General features: G+C 35.6%; 2 protein-coding genes across 2 annotated transcripts in view; one reads left to right on the forward strand and one right to left on the reverse strand.

Annotated features, from left to right (window-relative positions):
- The window catches only part of SENP7 (SUMO specific peptidase 7), a 163,839-nt gene extending 152,965 nt beyond the window's left edge, over window positions 1-10,874 (reverse strand). The window contains exon 1 of the mRNA XM_051985203.1: window positions 10,662-10,874. Coding sequence (XP_051841163.1) covers window positions 10,662-10,713 — 52 coding nt within the window. The 5' untranslated portion in view covers window positions 10,714-10,874. The remainder of the gene's footprint in view (window positions 1-10,661) is intronic.
- A 102-nt stretch (window positions 10,875-10,976) lies between these two features.
- Window positions 10,977-19,212, forward strand: LOC127554012 (putative protein FAM172B). Its single transcript, XM_051985204.1, has 3 exons — window positions 10,977-11,049; window positions 16,235-16,315; window positions 17,723-19,212. Exons 2-3 carry the CDS (start codon window positions 16,310-16,312, stop codon window positions 18,812-18,814), a joined length of 1,098 nt encoding a protein of 365 aa, XP_051841164.1. The 5' UTR covers window positions 10,977-11,049; window positions 16,235-16,309; the 3' UTR covers window positions 18,815-19,212.
- Window positions 19,213-20,401: the final 1,189 nt, after the last annotated feature.

The following is a 20,401-nucleotide window of genomic DNA, read 5'->3' on the forward strand; positions in this document are numbered from 1 at the left end:
CCTGCATTTTTTATTTCCTTCACAGGCTAATTGTATACTATTTCAGAGTCTGATTCTTTCTGTACAGCAAAATAATTGTATGGACACGTATACATATATTGTATTTAACTTATACTTTGCCATATTTAACATGTATTGGTCAACCAACCATCTGGGGGAGGGGGTGGAGGGAAGGAGGGGAAAAGTTGGAACAAAAGGTTTTGTAAATATCAATGCTGAAAAATTATCCATGCATATATCTTGTAAATTAAAAGCTATATAATTAAAAAAGAAAGAAAGAAAAATTACCCATGCATATATCTTGTAAATAAAAAGCTATAATAATTTTTTTTAAAGTATTTGTCTCTTTTCCACAAATAGTAAAGAAACGGATCATTTCTTAATTTGCCTTATTGATAGTTTCATCCTTTTTAAAGGCACAGGAAACAAGAAGTGCTATTTTAAAGGACAGAGTGTAACTGAAATAGAAATCATGTGACTTAGGAAGCATTGATCTTAGAATTTGTGATCAAGAAGAAAAACCAGGTATAGTTTGACATAATTTGAGAAGAACAGATTTCACAGTGTTTAGATAACAGAAAAGACTAAAATTCAACAGGGGAAGTCATCCCAGGAAGAGCAGAGAAAGTATAAGATTGAAACTGTAATGATACAAAGAAAAATATCCCAATAAAGAAGAGTTTTCTAATAGTCAACTAGCAGGGCACAGTACTGTAAAAATTTGTCAGGAGCAAAATTGTTAATGCTGTCTAAAAATACATTAAAGGAGTTCCTATTTCTTAATTATTTTGAGAAAAAAAATTAGATCAAAAAAGGGATAAACCCACTGCTTGGAGAAAATAGATAATAACAGATGACAAAAGATAAAATTAATCAAGTTTTATTGTGCCTTCATTTTTTTCTGAAAAAAGGGGAAAAAAATCTTTAGGTTGAAAGAGACAGAATAAAAATTGCTAATAAGGCTTGATTGTTAAGTCCTGGCAAAATATAAGAATATCTCAATAAAAGGTAGGATTAATAAACCTATAGATGGGAAATTGTTTTCACAGTATAAAAACATGGCTTCATTAAGAAAGGGTCTTGTAAGCTCTTTTCTTTTATCTAAGGAGTTACTAAATATAAGCATACTGCAACATTTACTCTGACTTTTTAGCAAAAGTGCATGTCTCAGATGTGGAAAAACAGGTACACTGATACATTGTTGGCGGAATTATGAACACATCCAGCCATTCTGGAGAACAATTCGGAACTATGCTCAAAAAGTTATCAAACTGTGCATACCCTTTGATCCAGCAGTGTTTCTACTGGGCTTATACCCCAAAAAGATACTAAAGAAGGGAAAGGGACCTATATGTGCCAAAATGTTTGTGGCAGCCCTGTTTGTAGTGGCTAGAAGCTGGAAAATGAATGGATGCCCATCAATTGGAGAATGGTTGAGTAAATTGTGGTATATGAATGTTATGGAATATTATTGTTCTGTAAGAAATGATCAGCAGCTATTTGACAAAAATTGCTGGGAAAATTGGAAATTAGTATGGTAGAAACTAGGCATTGACCCACACTTAACACCGTACACCAAGATAAGGTCAAAATGGGTTCATGACTTAGGCATAAAGAATGAGATTATAAATAAATTGGAAGAGCATAGGATAGTTTACCTCTCAGACCTGTGGAAGAGGGAGGAATTTATGACCAAAGAAGAACTAGAGATCACTATTGACCACAAAATAGAAAATTTTGATTATATCAAATTGAAAAGTTTTTGTACAAACAAAACAAATGCAGACAAGATTAGAAGGGAAACAATAAACTGGGAAAACATTTTTACAATCAAGGGTTCTGATAAAGGCCTCATTTCCAAAATATATAGAGAATTGACTCTATAAGAAATCAAACCATTCTCCAATTGATAAATGGTCAAAGGATATGAACAGACAATTCTCAGACGAAGAAATTGAAACTATTTATAGCCATATGAAAATATGCTCCAAATCATTATTAATCAGAGAAATGCAAATTAAGACAACTCTGAGATACACTACACACCTGTCAGATTGGCTAGAGTGACAGGGAAAGATAAAGTGGAATGTTGGAGGGGATGTGGGAAAACAGGGACACTGATACATTGTTGGTGGAATTGTGAACACATCCAGCCATTCTGGAGAGCAATTTGGAACTATGCTCAAAGTTATCAAACTGTGCATACCCTTTGATTCAGCAGTGTCTCTACTGGGCTTATACCCCAAAGAGATACTAAAGAAGGAAAAGGGACCTGTATATGCCAAAATGTTTGTGGCAGCCCTGTTTGTAGTGGCTAGAAGCTGGAAAATGAATGGATGCCCATCAATTGGAGAATGGTTGAGTAAATTGTGGTATATGAACGTTATGGAATATTATTGTTCTGTAAGGAATGACCAGCAGGATGAATACAGAGAGGACTGGCGAGACTTACATGAACTGATGCTAAGTGAAATGAGCAGAACCAGGAGATCATTATATACCTCAACAATGATACTATTTGAGGATGTATTCTGATGGAAGTGGATCTCTTCGATAAAGAGAGCTAATTCAGTTTCAATTGATCAAAGATGGACAGAAGCAGCTACACTCAAAGAAAGAACACTGGGAAATGAATGCTTGCATTTCTATTTTTCTTCTCGGGTTATTTATACCTTCTGAATCCAATTCTCCCTGTGCAACAAGAGAACTGTTCGGTTCTGCACACATATATTGTATCTAGGATATACTGTAACCTATTTAATATATAAAGGACTGCTTGCCATCTGGAGGAGGGGGTAAAGGGAGGGAGGGAGGGGAAAAATCAGAACAGAAGTGAGTGCAAGGGATAATGTTGTAAAAAATTACCCTGGCATGGGTTCTGTCAATAAAAAGTTTAAAAAATAAATTAATTAATTTTTTTTAAAAAGTGCATGTCTCTCATGCTATTCTTTGAGAAAAGTAGAAGTTATGAGCTGAACATATTCAGAATTGATAGACTAGTCAGACTCCCAAAAGCAGTCATCAATTGCAGCTTAGAAGGACTCTAGTAGAGTCCCTCGGGGATCTGTTCTCAGCCAGATAACTTGGATAAAACAGTAGTATGCCTGTCAAATTTGCCTATCATGTAAGACTAGTAGTATGGCTAACACATAAACCAACTGAATCAAGATTCAAAAAATCAGCTTAAAACTTGGCACCAAATTTTTTTAAATGAAAGAAATTAAGAATAAAGTTCTGAAGAAAAGGCAAATAAGCAAATAGGTAGAATTATACACTTTAAAAATCAAGCAATAATAACAGTAGATTAATAGCTTCACATAGAATCTTTTTTTTTTTTTTTCCTGAGGCAATACCTTGCCTACGGTCACACAGCCAGGAAATGTTAAGTGTCTGAGCCTAGATTTGAACTCAACAAATTTCAGGGCTGGTGCTCTATCCATTGCACCACCTAGCTGCCCCTTCACACAGAATTTTTCTGGATTCTTCTGCACAAGGAAATGCTTGTTTTCAATATTCAAATTTTAAATTAAAATATTTAATTTTTAAATATTAAGGATGTTTAAAGTATTTTAAATTTCCAGAAATCCACTTCAGAAGTACAAGATGCGGAAACAAGACTAGAGAATATTTCATCTGACAATCAATATGAGTTTATAATTTGACAGAGTAGTCATAAACTTCAAATATTATATTAGAGTACATTAAAAGAAGCATAAAATCCAGGAGCAGAGAGATGGTAGTCTCATAGATCTGATCCTATTCAATAAACTCCAGTGGCACTATAACTTCTAAGATTAAACATAAAATTCTCTGGCAGTCAAAGCCCTTCATAACCTTGCTCACTCCTACCTTTCTGAGTCGTCTTCACCATATTAACTGCAACATATTCTGCAATCCAGTGACAGTAACTTCATTGCTGTTCTCACATAAGACACTGCATTTCCAGACTTCAGTATTTTCACTACCTGTCTCCCATCTATCTCCTGGCTTCCTTCAATTCCCTGATTTCATACTTTCAACAAGACTTTCCTGATTTTCTTTAATGTTAGTGCTGATCTCTATTGATTTATCCTGCATATATCTTGTTTGTATATAGTTATTTATATGTTGTTTTCCTCATTAGACTGCTCTTTAAGAGCAAGGACTGGTTTTTCTGATATTCTTCTCCCCCTCTAGCACTTAGCATAATAAGGATAGAAGGAAAGAAGAATATTTAGCATGGAGAAAAGAAAACTTAAGGGGATACATGAGTGTTGTTTTCAGGTATTTGACATGATCTCAAAAGGAAACATTAGATTTATTCTGCTACATCCCAACAGGCAGAACTAAGGTAGAAGTTATAGAGGAATATATTTAAATTTGATATAAAGAAAAACTTCCTAACAGACAGAACTAATCCAAAGTAGAATATGATACCACAGGAAGTATTGGGTTTTCCTACATTTGATGTTTTAACCTCGTGTGTGTGTGTGTGTGTGTGTGTGTGTGTGTGTGTGTGTTATTGTGGATATGGATGCTCATGCTATTGGGAAACATAAAACATAAGTAAATGTATATGTATTTATGTATGGGTTTCTTTATTTTTGCTGAGTTTATTACTTTTCTACATTGTCTATACTGACTAAATTTTGTTCTTTCATATTGCCTACATATTTGAAGGGCAATGAAATAAGCATGATGTATAGAATGTTCCCACTTCGACTCAGAAAATCTGATTTAATTTGTGCCTTAAACATTTAATAGCTCAATAATCATGAGCAAGTTGTGTAACCACTACATCTCATCTTTCTTATCTAAAATAATGATAAATGGGGCAGCTATGTGGCACAGTGGATAGAGTACCAGCCCTGAAGTCAGGAGGACCTGAATTCAAATCTAGCCTCAGATACTTAACATTTCCTAGCTGTGTGACCCCAAGCAGTCACTTAATTCCAATTGCCTCAGCAAAACAATAATAATAATAATAATAATAAATAATATTACTTATACTACTTATCTCACAGTGTTAAAGAGAAGATAGTATTTTGTAAACCTTAAAGTGATTAGATAGGTAGATAAATAAATATATACACATATGTGTGTGAGATTATTTATCATGCTGGTTGCTTTTGTTCATGTTCAGTTGTTTTCGGTCAATCTGATTCTTTGTGACCCATTTGGGATTTTCTTCACAAAGATACTGGAGGGATTTATTATTTTTTTCTCTAGCTCATTTTGAAAATGAGAAACTGAGTGTCTGGGGCCTGAGTCTTCCTGTCTTCAAACCTGGCACTCTAACTATTGTACCACTTAGCTGCCCAGGTTGCTTCTATAGATCTTTTCAATTTTTAGATTACATCATTCATGCCTCTTTATAACATATATTACACAGGATCAACTTTAGTTAAAAGGTAGTAATAAGCAAGGGCAGATTAAAGATCGTTTATTTAAAAGCAAATATATCTTTGTGATTCTACTAAAAAATAAAGAACAATAGCAATATCATTACTATTGCAGAGGAAAAATTATAGAAGAATTCTAGAGGAAATTATAGAGGAAAATTGTTTTAAAGATATGAAAATTGCATGTTTTAATTATGTATTTTTAAAATTTTCATTTCAGATCTAGTATAGAGGAATTAAGGTTTCTTGACCAATATCAAAAGTTAGTTGTTCCTCTGTCTGGTGCACACACTGGAATAGAATAATTTTCTGAAGGAAATGTCACCCAATAATCAATTGTAGGATCTTAGGCAAGGAATGTCATTTTTCTGGGCTTCATTTTTTCACCTACAGAATAAAGAAGGTGGCCTCTATAATATCTAAGATTTCTCTCCATACTGAAAAATCTATCTCTGAAATGGAAAACAACAAGAACAGTATTTGTTATACCAATTTCCAGTGGTCCCTCTGGTGTATAAATACTACAACCTATGGGAAAAGAAAAATTTCTTTCCACAACTTTTTTCCTAAACCCAACTACCAAATTCGTATTAACCACAATACAACTTTACAACATTTGATTTTCACCAAGTAATATACTGCTTTTTCTTTTAACAAAAGAAAATAGGATTTGATAAGGGAGAATACTTTTTCTACTAAAGAGAAGGGGGGAGGAGGGAGGGCAGATCTTCAGGGTAACTAATTTTATTAAAAACAAGTCTGTACCAAAAAAAAAAAAAAAAATCTAGTAAATACTCAAAGTTAAGCTCTTTACATAATATAATTCTTCTTCGAATTTTTTTTAATAAGTACTTTTTAGAAGGAATCACATTGTTCAAGGTGAAAGATATCAAGAAATTATCTCATCCAGCAGTCCTTAAGATAAGGTCCCCTAAGGAATCTATGAATAGATTTCACTGTGACTAGGAAACTAAATGGGGGTGAGAAAGGGGGGAATTTTTTTTCATTATTTTCACCAATCTCAAAATAAAATTTAGACCATCTTTCCATTATTTAAAACCATTATTCTGAGAGGAAATCCAAAGAAATTGGACTATTAAAGGAGTATATGACAAAAAAAAAAAAAAAAAAACCTTGATGTAGTTGTCTAGAGTAATAAAGATAGTCACTGGCATTGTCAGGAATCAATTCTGAATCTGATTCTTGAGCAAATGACCTTTCTGTTTCATTATTCCATCTTTCCAGTTGAAATGTGTGTAAATGGGAAGGGGGGGGAAGAGGGGAGGCAGCTAAGTGGCGCAGGGAATAGAGTACTAGCCCTGAAGTCAGGATGACCTGAGTTCAAATCTAATCTCAGACACTTAACACTTCCTAGCTGTGTGACCCTGGGCAAATCACTCAACCCCAATTGCGAAAGGAAAGAGAGAGAGAGAGAGAGAGAAAAGAAGGCAAATTAAATGACAAAATAATTTAATATATTTTACATGCATAGACATAAAACACTAAGTATTGTAAAAGGAATATGTAAACTATTCTGTCATACGTCACATATTTTATAACTGTTTTACTCTTAGAGAAGGAAAAGAAGTTAAGACTGATAGTGGAGAAAAAAAATGCATCCACAAACTTAAAAATACACATAAGAGAACAGAAGTTTAAAAGGAGATTTAAAAAAAAAAAAGAGCATTGCTGGTATGAACATGTTGATTTTAATTTGCACTTTTAAAAAGTAAGCTATCATAAAGACTCAGTTTCATATACAAGCCTTTTTCTGTTCTTTATATCCAGAAATGTTCACTTTCTTGTCAAATTCACAATAAAAAAAAATTTTAATGTCTTACCCTTAGGAGGAATGTAATATCAGTAAGATCACAGATACTTTGTAGTATTGATGCTTTCCCCAACAATCCTACTATGATACTTTTATCTTTTCAAGACAGATGACCCTGTGTTTCTGAAGGTCATAAAAAGGGAGCTCAAACTCAGGCTATTATATCAAGCTCAAGAGGTTTCAAATACAGGCTTGATTACTTGAAGACTGTCATGTTAGAACTTACTTTACTAAATTTGACTACAAAATATTGGCCACCCAGGTGATGAATTTTTTTGGTCAGAACTCATGAAAGCCATTTACTAGGATGGATATTACAAAGGGCTATATCTTCACCAGCAGATAATATACCAATAAAAATCACTTTTTTTTTTAGTCAAAAGTCTTCAAACTTTTTGATCTCCAGACCTTCTTCACACTCTGAAAAATTACTAAAGGCCTGAAAGAGCTTTTCTTTATGTGAAATACAGCTAACTAATTTGCAGTATTAAAAATTAAAACATAATTCAAAAATTATGAAAATAGTTTTTACTTCACGGACCCCCTGAGTTTTAGGGACCCTGGAAAATTCCTGAACTACATTTTACAATGACTATTTTAATATCTGAGAAGCAACCTAAATTAATGGGGAAAAATTTTATCTTAAAACTAAGACAGATCTGGGTTTAACTCCCCTCTGACACATAATGGCAACTCACTTAACCTCTCAATGCAGAGAAAGTGTCTATCTGCCACCCATACCACACGTCAATGAAATCAAAGATATAGTTTCTATCCCTAAAGTAGTAAAGTAAGGCCATTAGCCATTCCTCTATTAAAGAACATTCAAGGTTCCTTCCAATTTCTGATCACTAAAACCTGACAGAATTTAAATGGTTAATAGTCCCTACATTTAACAAAATGCCACAAAATGTTCTAAAGCAAAATGTAAACTATTACAAAGCTTCTGCCAAAAAATTAAAGACAGTCCACAAAAAAAGAGATGTGAAAGATACGATAGTAAAACAAAGTCAAAAGCCTGGAAAAAAAAATTTTTTAATGCATTTTGTAGGAAAAAAAAAAAACTTAAGTATTGGATTACCTGAAAACCATGACCAACACAAGAATCTAGATGTCTTATTTCAAGAAACCTTAAAAGAAAATCTCCCAAGTCTCTTAGAATCAAAGGGCAAAATGTAAAAAAAAAAAAAAAAAAACGTGGATTAACTCCTAAAAAACAAAATTAAAACTCCCATGAACATTAGTCAAAATTCACCAGAGCAAAGCAAGAATACTACAAACAGGCACAAAGAAGTCAAGTATTAAGAAGACATAGTTAGAATCAAGTACAATTTACCAGCCACCACTACAAAGGAGGGAAGATATGGAATATGATATTCCAGAAGACAAAGTATGTTTTAGTCTTACACCAAGAAAAATTTACCCAGCAAAAGTGATTACAATCATTCAGGACAGGAGGCAGAATGGATCTTTAATGAAACAAAAGGCTTTCAAATGTTTTTCATGTATGCCAGACTGGAGCAGTGCAAAAACTTTAAAGTTCAAACCCAGGAATTAAGAGAAACCTTAAAAAGGTAAATATGAAGGAAAAATTACAAGGGAATAAACCGAGATAAATTGCTTACATTCTACAATGGGAAGATGATTATATTTGTCTCTTCTGATTCCCACAATCATCAATGGTCATAGAGGGAGTCTAATTAGACACAAGGCCTGGGGGTGGTTTTATGTCCTGATCTTTTTTTAGGGGGACAGGGGAAGCAATTTGGAGTTGAGTAACTTGCCCAGGTTGTGTCTGAGGCCACATCTGAACTTAACTCTTCCTTATCCCAAGGCAGGTGCTGTAATTGCTTCTCCTACTAAACTGCCTTGTTATGTCTTGGTCTTAAAGGAACAGAAAAAGGAAGAAGAGGAATATGGGAAAGGGGAGGGCAAAAAGGTTAGGGGAAATTATCTCATAATAGGAAACAGCAATTAGAAGTCTATACAAAGAAAAGGAGAGGGTGGGAGAAGGGGCTGACATTTAAACCTCCCTCTCATTTGAACTAATCAAAAGGAGTACAGAAAATTCTCTACACAGTTGGATACAAAGATAAATTTTACTTAACTTGACTATAGGAAGGAAAGGGGAGAAAGGAGAAAGAGGAATTAGAGGGAGTGTAAATTAAGGAAAGGATCAATTCTAAACAAAACAAATTCTAAATAAGAGATGCGTAAAAATAGTTACAGGTTGGTTTGTTTTGGTTTTTTTGAGATGATAAAGAATTGGAAACTGAAGGAGTAATCATCAACTGGAAAACAACTAAACAAATTATGATATAGAAATGTGACCAACACTAATGCTGTAAGAAATGATGAAATGGATTGTTTTAGAGAAATCTAACAAGACTTATGAACTAATGTTGAATGACTAGAACTGGAATAATTTATACAGTGACAATACCGTAAAAACTATGAAAGACTGATCTGGGTAATGAACAACACACCTCTTGATAGGTCAAAGACTCAAAGATACAAAACGAGGAGTGTGTTTTCTTTTGTTCAAAACCAATGGGAAATTTGCTTGACTAAAAGTGTTTACAATAGGGGTTTTACTTTTCTTTGGATCGGGGCAGAAGACCGCTAACTGAAAAAAATTTTTTTAATTTAATTAAAAAAAAAGAATAGTATACAAACTGAAAGGCACCTGCCTTTCAAACTTAATAGACTTCAAAATTAAACACCCGACCGTTCACAGACGAGATTCTAGAAGAGTAACAATATTATTTCCCCGTCTTTAAAACACCCAAAGTACATAAATACATTCAGATGAAGGGAATGGAGGGATGAGGCAGAAGGGGGACCCCGAGAAATGAAGTTAGGGGGAGGCGTTTTTCCATAAAATACAATTTATTTCTGTTGGTTTCGACAAAAAAAAAAAAAAAGTCAGGACCAACCACTCAGCCCGGAGGCCACAAGCCAGACAAACAAAAGGGGAAGCGGCAAGACTGAGGTAAAACCCGGAGAACCCCGCTCCCGCTCGGGGCTGCAGAAAGTCGAGTCGGCGAGCCAGCCCAGACTCGCGGGAGATCCGGGAGGGAGGCGTGGCGGCGGCAGGGCTGGGGATGGAATGACAGGCCGCGGGATGACAGTCTCTCCCGCCAGTACGCCCCATCGCAGCGTAGTGGAGTGCTGGACAACCCCGGCTCAGGGAGGCGGCGGCAGAGCCTCTACCTTTCCAGATGACAACATGCGCGGGTCTGATGGGGGCTAGCGGAGGCGCTGGGAGGCCCGGGCTTCCCTTGGGAGAACACCCGCACCGGGACGATCCCGGGCCGTCCCCGCCATTCTCTCTCATACACACCCACCCGCCCGCATCTTCACTGCTACAGGAGCTCCCGGGGCCGCTGCCTCGGGAACTCTCCTTCTTGGTGGAAAAACCGTCCTATCCCCTTTTGAATGTTTCTCACCGGGTAAGAACCGCCGACCACCGGATCGCGAGGACCTCGTCTTCCTCTCCATCTCCTGTGGCTGGGGAGACGGCGGCAGTAGCGGCAGCACCACGGAAAGCGCAGAAGGACCAGTTGGGCCGGGGCCGGGGGAGGGAGCTGGGAAAGGGGGAGAGAGGAAGGAAGGACGTGAAGAGCTAGTCGGCGCGTCTGCGCAGCAGCCCCAAGCCGCTCCCGGACCGGAAATAGAATGCTTCTCTCCCTGCCCCCTCTGGTCCTTACTCCCCAGCTCCAAACATTCCCCACGCTGGCCCGCCCCGACTGGGCGTTTCCGCTCTTTCTCTGACGCCGTAGCTCCCGCCTCCTGAGTTGGAAGTGTTTCTTGCTTTCCTCTCCGCTAAAGGGTTTGGTAAATGTGGATGCTTCTCAAAAAACAGAAAAGAATATCGGGAGCCAGGGTGAAAGGTTGGGGGGAAGGGGAGTAAAGCAGTCTGTCGGGGGGTGGAGTGGGCAGACTTCGGTATCTCCTAGTAACCTCTGGACAGCCTCGCCCGAATATGTGGGATCTGAGAGCTCCAGTGATTCCTTCGGGAAGGGAGGGGTGAAGTATTGCAATCAGGAACACTCCCCTCACACGCCCCGGCCCGCCACACTTGTGAAAGGAGATTTTTAGAACTGTCAACTTCACATCTAATTTTTCTCCATCTATAGTTAACTATAACCATAATCTATGTTTGTCTTTTTCTTGAAACTCGTTGTTTCCTATATTTCTGTTCAGAAAAGGAAGAGCTTGAGTTCATCTGGTTGAGGTCATTTCACACTTTGCTCACTAGAGTACCCAAGTTAACACTCTCCACGGGCTTGGTTTTAGCTGTATAGATAAGAAACACAATCCGAGTTCTTGAGAAAGAATGTATTCAAGTGCCAAACAATTGCCTTGCCGATTATAACCTTAAGCTAATCAGGCTTTCTAGTTCTAACTTCGACACATTTATTTACAAATCTAAGAAAATAGAACTCAGGGTCAGCTAGGTGGCGCAGTGGATGGAGCACCAGCCCTCAAGTCAGGAGCACCTGAGTTCAAATTTAGCCTCAGACACTTAACACGTCCTATCTGTGTGACCCTGAGCAAGTCACTTAACTCTAATTGCCTCAGCGAAAGAAAGAGAGAGAGAGAGAGAGAGAGAGAGAGAGAGAGAGAGAGAGAAGGAAAGAAAGAAGGAAGGAAAGAAAGAAGGAAAGAAGGAAGGAAAGAAGGAAGGAAGGAAGGAAGGAAAGAAGGAAGGAAAGAAGGAAGGAAAGAAGGAAGGAAAGAAGGAAAGAAAGAAAGAAAATTGAACTCAGAAATTTACAAATTGAGCAAACTTTCCCTGGACCTCTGTAGACCCAGGAAATAATGGGGAATTCCAGATTCTTTAATGTCTCTTGTTCCTTCTGAGTAATCAGTAATCAAGAAGTATTTATATAAGGGTTGAAACTATGCTAAACATTGAGAGCAAAAAAAAGACAGTCTCTGTCTTAACTACTTCATAGATGAAGTCTATTCTGAAGTTTTCAGACTAAGTTGTCCAGTAGCAGGAATTCTCAAAGCCTATCTTGCAGTTGGTGGAAACATCCTATACCCACTTAGTGTTGGCTAAAGATACGTTTTCTACTCCTAAATGAAGATTGTTTCATTCTTTATAGTTTTTCCTCAGTACCTAGCTTAAGAAATGCTTGTTGCTCAATAGATCATGTCAAGATTTAATAGTGACAAAAGGAACAATGTGTTGGATTTCTTCCTTGTGTTCCAATTCACAGAACCTTGCCTGATACAATCAGTGATGGAATGCATTGATTGATTCTCTATTTTCCATTCCAACAGAGACCAATGACCAATTTGGGTCAAAGAGGATCTCACAGATTGAAGTTCTTTCCTCCCCATATACCTCCATTTCCTTTTCCATGGCCCCTTAAGGGATATCTCTGCAGCTGCCTAAGCATGGTCATTCAGGTTATCTGGATTTGTATCCCATAATCACTACTTTTAACACTACTAATAATAATCATAATAACTGATACTAAAATGAAGGTTCATAAGACATTTTACATATATTATTTAATGCTTGCAACAATCCAAGGAAATAAGTGGTATTGTTATTGTCCCTATGGCAAAACTGACATTTGCATAGTAGTACTTCAGGCTCTGGAAAATGTTTTACATATATGATTATATTCAAGCCTCACAATAATCCTTCGAGGTGATGCTACAAGTATTATTATCCTCATTTAACAAATGAGGAAACTGAGGCTAAGCAAGGTTAAGGGATTTCCCTAGAATCACAAAAAGTGGTTATGGGAGGTAGAATTTGAACCTAATTCTTCCTCACTTCAAATCCAGGTCATTATATACCACACCACTTTGGGGCAGTTCAGCCCAGCCCAGAGGAGATGGAATGGGAAGGAGTACACTCTCCTGATTAGTGCAGCTTACAACACATCTGTGCCTTCTCAATCTGTGTAATTTTGTCCATATCCTTCACAAATTCTTGAATATAATCTATCCATTGCACTAGAGGCCTTCTAGGTATTCAATAGTAGAATCCAGGCCTATTATTACTTATTCTCTTCCTATACGAGTGACCTGTTTTCCTTTTGCAAATATACATTGTTGAAATGATCATTTTTAATACCTTTTTTGTGTGCAGGTCATTGTAGGTAATGTCCCATTCTGCTCATACCTTACTATGATTCTCTGTTGCACTTCGAATTTTTATTCTTAAAAGATTGTGTTTAACAACCATATAGCCCACAGGAACAGTATTAGGGTCTAAAAATGAATATATTTGTTAGCAGCTAAAGCCAATGAAAGTATTACCTAATTTCTCTAATACAATCAAACTCATTCACTTTCTCCAATCAATCCTAAAAGTGGCCTATTGTCCATGTAAAGTATCTATGGAAAATATAGGTACTATGTTGATGGCACTCCATCATCCATTCAGTGGACTGACCATCCAAATACATGGCAAAATACCAATGGTAAGCATTCTTCATCCATATGAATTCTTAAACTCATCTCTTTAATTATGAAACTCTTTGAGAAGGTACTATTCTGGAACTTGAAACATGGTTTGTTATTGTTCTTGTAGTTGTCATGGTCCTCTGAGAACGAAGGACAAACAACAATCTCTGTGAGTAAAGCTAGCCTGCAATTGGTCAATTGGAATATTTCTTCCTTCCTTCTTTCTTTCCTTCCCTCCTTCCTTCCCTTCCTTCCTTTGTCCACATAGGGTGTTATTTAGAGATGCTCTTAAAAGCATTTTTGGGGCCTTTTGCACCTCTTAACCCCGCAAAAAATATCTTGGAGCTTACTGCTAGATTTCTTTCTTAAGGACCAGACTTTAAACCAAAACCAATCTGATTCTAATTGGCCACCAACAGGTCCTAGGCCAAACCCCATTTGGTCATTGTTTGGGTCCTCATTGACTCAGATTGAATGTAAATACAGTCATTTCTGCTTTAGCCAGAAACCCTGAGAGTTTTCCCCTTCCAGATTCATTCATTCACTTCATTTATTTAGATTTTTTGGATTAAGCTAAAGAGGAGATTCTTGCCTCAATTGTTACCTAGCCTTAATCTCTGAATGGGTGTAGCAACTGAGACCCATTGAAGACCTTAGTTTAAAAAGGCCATGATTTCCCATTTCATCCAGGACCATCTCCAGTTGTCCTGATCTATATCTGGTCACTGGACCCAGATGGCACTGGAAGGGACAGTGAGGTAGGTGATGTGGAACAGCCCTCCCTCACTCAAATCCAATTCACTTGTATGTCACAGCATTGCCTCCCTGATGTCATGGTCCTCTTCCAGAACAAAGGACAAAACAATAATTGATTTGAAAACAGTATGGTTTATGAAGTAAGCACTGGATTTGGAGTCAGAGGGCCTGTGACCATGAATAAGCCAACATCCTTGTTGGCTTCAGTTTCCTTATCTATAAGGATATATTACCTATTAACATATGCATTTTAGCAAGGTTATGAACTCCTTGAAGTTATTAAAGCACTAGATCATTGTGTCAGTTGTTTTTACTTAACTATTGTTTTTCCTTTGTTACAAAGGAAGCAAGGTAGGTGTGGTGGATGGGGAGAGATATATACTCAGATAGGATGTGTAAAAACAAGGTATCACTAAAACTTTAAAAGTCTTAAAGCATTGTACAAATAACAACTACTGCTAGGAACATTATCATCATCATCATTATTATTTTGTGATCTTGAGAAAATCACTTCTCTGGCACTCGATTTTCTAATCTATAAAGGGGGAGGGGGACATCGTATTAGAGGATCTTTGATGTCCCTTCTAACTGATATTCTATGAATTTAAATCATCATTTAGATATTATGAACTGAATCATACATTTCTTTCATTTTTAAGTGAGGAAAATATGCAGAAAGAAATAGGACCAATCAGCTGTAAAATATGCCATTTGAGTAGAAATACTACAAAAATAGAGCATCTGTTTCTTTGTGATTTTAATAAAACCCAAGAAATTTAGAAAAGTAAATATGAATCGGAATCTATATAATTTTAAATTATGTTTTTCAAATAGTGCTAAGATAAAATAATGTGAGTAGGATTTCCAAATATAAATATTTCATAATGGAAAAACATCTATATCCTACATTTCTTATAAATTTCTTTCATAAGAGTTTTATTGGATACTATTGCTCATAAAGAGATAGGAAAATTAAAGGGAGAGATCAAGTAGCATTGATTGACTTCTGAAAGTTGCCATATTAAGGATAAGAAATATACTTGCAAGAACCTTGTGCTTAAGAAGTTAATCAAATGTATTTCAAGAAAAACTGTGTTTCTTGAAGATTTATATGAGCCAGGGGAACCAATTAAAGCACTATGAACAAATGTCAATGAGGGTCTTCTTGGGTTTTTAAATTTTAGAATGTTTTTTGTCTTGATATGCTCCTTATAGTTTATCTCTTCAACACTTGTGAAACTCACAAGGAAAAATTGAAGGGTTTTTTGGTTTGTTTTGCTGAGGCAATTGGGATTAAGTGACAGAAATGTTTCACATAGCTAGAAAGTGTTAAGTGTCTAAGGTCAGATTTGAAGTGAGGTCCTCCTGACGTCAGGGCTGGTGCTCTATTCATTGTTCCACCTAGCAACCCCGAAAGTTATTTTTTTAAATAATTTTAATTTTTCAATTTCTTGAGCATTTATAAAACACAAAATCCTCATCTGAAAGTTTTTGAGAAACTCTGAAGAAAGTTAATGCATTAAAAAAGAAAAAGTGAATAATCACATTAATAATATAGGAGGGAAAATAAAGTTCTATCTCTTATACATTCCACATCTCACTTTTTCCATAAAAATAATTTGAAGATAGAAATTGGTAGATTCAGTTTTGGTTGGAGAAATAGAGTAAACTTCTTATCATTATTATGGTAAATAAGATAATTGTTTTATTATTGTATACTAGTAATATCAAAATTCTTAGGTTTCTTTAAATTTTATATATAAACAAGACTAAGAATATTATTTTAATAATTTGAAACTATATTGATAATTCATTTCATGTTGTCAATTAACAGATTCCTTTGAGTATTACTAAATGAAATCTTCAGGAAGTCTGATCTGAATGGAAGTGAATTTATTTGAAGCATAACATGAATGTAAGTAGGTTTACATGCACTTTGGGGATATTTTTCAACTTCTTAATCAGATTGACAATAAAAATGAACATATGCCTTTCTAGATTAATTAAGCAAAGCCTGACTTTACATAATACCAGTTACCTAAAATACTAAAAGGTTAAATAACTTACCCAGAGATGGAGACAGATGTGTATGTGTGTCTTATGAACTTTCATCTATGTGGCAGCACCTGAACTCAGATCCAATTAACTCCAGGCCAGATCAGTATCTTCAAGATCAGGCTGCCTATTAGGCACTGAGGATACAAAGACAAAAATGAGTCTCAGCTTTCAATGAACTTGCATTCCACAGATTAAATAAAGAATCTCATATAAATTCTTTCTGCCAAAAATATGCCCTCTTTTAAATTTTCTGCTTTTTCTGCTTGGAATTGTCATATTAGTTAAGTTTATAGAAAGAGTTGTGGAGGAAAAAAAATTAAATGTTAATATTAAGGCCAATGGGCAAATGATTATTTGACTCTTGAGGGACCAACATAATCAGTCCTTTAAGAAATTAAGCTTGCAGAACTATTTATATCTCTTCGCATATTGAGTTTAATGATGTTATTTCTAAATTCACTTCTGCATCTTGGTGTGCTTGAGAAAAATGGGTATTGTAAGCAGGTAAAATCTTAGAAAATAAATTCTAGTAGTGATGATGATTCATCTGAATCTTCCCCATGTAAAATATATTCTGTAGGAAATTTTGTGCATCTTAGAAATGCATCGCTTCACTGTGTGCTTATTAAATATTAATTACTAATTAAATTGCTAATACTAATTAAATACTATGCAGTAATGATGCAAAGAAAAAAATATTACAGTCTTCATTGTCAAGGAACTCAAATTTTATGGGAAATCTTTCACAACAGTAAGATACTTTTTGCTCAATAGTAATTGTCTGTTCAGCCTTGTAAATAAATTTCAATAAGTTGTCTATTTTATGATTAAAATCTACTATTTTTCGAATAAAATGTTATTGGTCCTTCCCCCAGATATAGAGGGCTTTTAAAATTGGCCTTTACTTTCTTCATCTATTTGGCATAAACCATTACTTGCTCATTTTAAAGCAAGATAATATGGAATGATCAAATCTTACAACAACCAAATCCAAATAAACTCTACATTAATGGAGATGTTAAATAATAATTAGCTACCAGGTGTTTTTGAGTACTCATCATCTAACCTTAACCAAACTTTACATATCCCTCAAATCTACAATGATTTGGAAGGTAGGGAATTTTGTCTCAGACTATAATGTTAATATACTTCCTAAAGTATTCACTTAATCTAAGGAAGGAACTTTTTTCATGGGAAAAAAATTTTCAGGTTATAAACATATTTTTGAACACTGATATATAATATTATTTTTATTTATTTCTAGTGGTTCCTGATAACACAGGAGTTGAGTTTCCAAAAATTTATGAAGCAGTCATCATATGTAGAAGAACTTAAGTATGACTTCAATGAAAAGGCTGAATTGAGACACACAGAAACACATGAGCCCTTCATCTTTAATTATTACAAAAATACCCTTGAGAGAAACAGCAAGCGCTACCAGGCTCTTGGACATTTGCTTGAATGTTACATTTATGAACTCCTGGAGAAGGTGTGCAAACTATGCAAAGTATATATCCCAATTCAGGCTATTATGGAACCAAGGAGCTTCTTTTTCATGAGTGAAAATGCATTGACTAATCCTTCCCTTCTTCTTGTCCTCCTTCAAGACCATGGAGTTTTTCGAGCTGGGCAGTGGAGTCAACAGACTATTGTCCGTCATGGCCTACAACATGGAAGTCAAATCCCTTGTATTCAACTAGCATTGCAGTCAGATTATGGTATCATTGTTTTAAACCCCAATGATAATTTCATGGATTTAAAACTAGAAAAAGATTGTCAAAGTCCTGTAAGATACCCTATTGAGTCATCTTCCACAGAAATGTTTCACCCTGGGAACCCGTTTTCTTTGCCAAAGCTTTCCCAGTGTATTCCTAAAAAGTATAGTAGTACACCTGAGGAACATACTGCCTACATCTGGAATCATTTCATTTTAAAAAGTGCAGCCAGGAATGTAGCTTTTATTGTCCATGGTTATGGAGGTTTGGTATTCATGGACTTACTTGTTCAGAAAAAGTGGGAAGTAATGAACAAAGTATATGCTGTAGCTCTTATTGATTCTGCACACCATATAGAGCATCAGCTAGGAAATGATACACAGCTATTAGCATGGATAAAACATCACTGTCGTGAATGGATAACAAGCCATAAGCCATTGGATAAACCTGTAGCTACTGTTTTGAAAATGGATTGTCCAAAGGTTTCTGCTGGTACAGAAAATCATAGCTTAGCACCTTCTACCAGCCTACAATCAATTTTCAAATACCTCAAAAATGCTTTAAAAGCCAAAACATCTGTTCATTTTTCTCGAATGCCAATTGTAACTAGAAGCTGTACAAAAAGAAAACAAAACACTTAGGAAAAAAAGAGACTTACTATGTCTGCTCCTTAGAAAGCTGCAGTAAGAATGTTGGAATGAAAAGGCAGATTTTACTTCTTCCCAATCTTGGCGTATTGAATAACTATTATGATTTTGAATTTTGTTTTTCTTAAAGAAATGTGATTTTTTTTTATTTTGCAGTCTTTTATAAGATAAAGTAAACTTCCAGTCTGCTATTTTTTGTACTTTACAAAATTACTTTAAAGTCCATTTTTAGAATTGTTTAATTTTAAAAAGCCGCTTTCTTAAGAATTTAAAAGTAGTCATTACAATGACTACAACTTAATTCAGATTTAGAGCAAGTTATATTCTTTGATTTATAAATGACTTTGGTAACTCTGTAAAACTAAAGAAAATTAAACACAATGTGAGCAGCACCTATGTTTTCTTATTTATTTATCCTTTAATAAAGTGAGATTGGCTTTGGTTTTATGGTGCATAGTGTAATAGTACATAAGTCAAGTTTCTCTTGCCATAAAATCTATAAGGGGAAGGCTTAAAGTATGGGGAGCTCTTCTAAGACTTGTATTTGCATAATAACTAAAAGCCCTTTCCATACATAACCTTATTTGAGCCTCACAAAAACCATAAGACATCATATTATTCCCATTTTACAGAGGATGAGGCTTAGAGAAGTTACCTATAGACTTATAATTAGGTGATCCCTTAAGATAGATTAAAATGAAACTTCTACCCTAATTGACAATACATATGTATCCAGATTTTTTTCTTAACTGTCTCTACTGTGACCAATGCTCCTTTTTCATCTTAACACCCTCCCCACCATGAGAAAGAGCTAGAAGAGTGTCTTTCTGAGAAGCCACTCAACAGAGTTACACTATAAATACTGTGATTAAAAAGCTGCTTGAGCTACTTATAGGATAACACATTTTGAGGAAAAAGATTTCTTTATTTTGCTTTTAATTTTAACACGAAATAAAATGGACATTTCTGTAAACCTAGTTGGACAGAAAATTAATTGTAAATGAAATTCAGATTTCGGTTATATACAACTTGCATTTCCTTTTGAGCATATGAATGCAACCTGTACCTTTCAAAATTATCTGGCTCATGCTTCTTTATAGTCTTCTTTTGCATTTAAAAAAAATATGCTTTTTGACTTTTTGCTATTTTATTTGCTTTCTTATTGCCCTCATCATTCCACTTCCCCAAATGAAAAAGAAAAACAAAGATCTTTTTAGCATAATCAAACAAAATAAATTCTTACATTGACTGTGGACAAAAATGTATATCTTATTCTACATCTTGAATCCATCTTCTCTTTCTCAAGAGTTGGATTGCCGGCTTCCTTAGTCCTCTGGAATTGTTGCATTAATCAGAGTAGAGGAACAGAAAAAGGGACAGGACATATTTCTAAGCCTGCATACCCTGTTCCACAGCTCCTCCCAAAGTCTTGGAGACCCATACTACAGGAATTAATCCCAAAAATTTGGTACCAGTGTGGCAATGCTTTAAACTGCTGGTGCTGAGCCAGAGAACTAAGAAAGAGGAGAACAGGACACCAAGTGTAGTGGCACTCCACTAACCCTGAGGCAAAGAGCATAG

The sequence above is a fragment of the Antechinus flavipes genome, chromosome 3, assembly GCF_016432865.1.
Source record: "Antechinus flavipes isolate AdamAnt ecotype Samford, QLD, Australia chromosome 3, AdamAnt_v2, whole genome shotgun sequence".
In the NCBI taxonomy this organism is placed as follows: domain Eukaryota; kingdom Metazoa; phylum Chordata; class Mammalia; order Dasyuromorphia; family Dasyuridae; genus Antechinus; species Antechinus flavipes.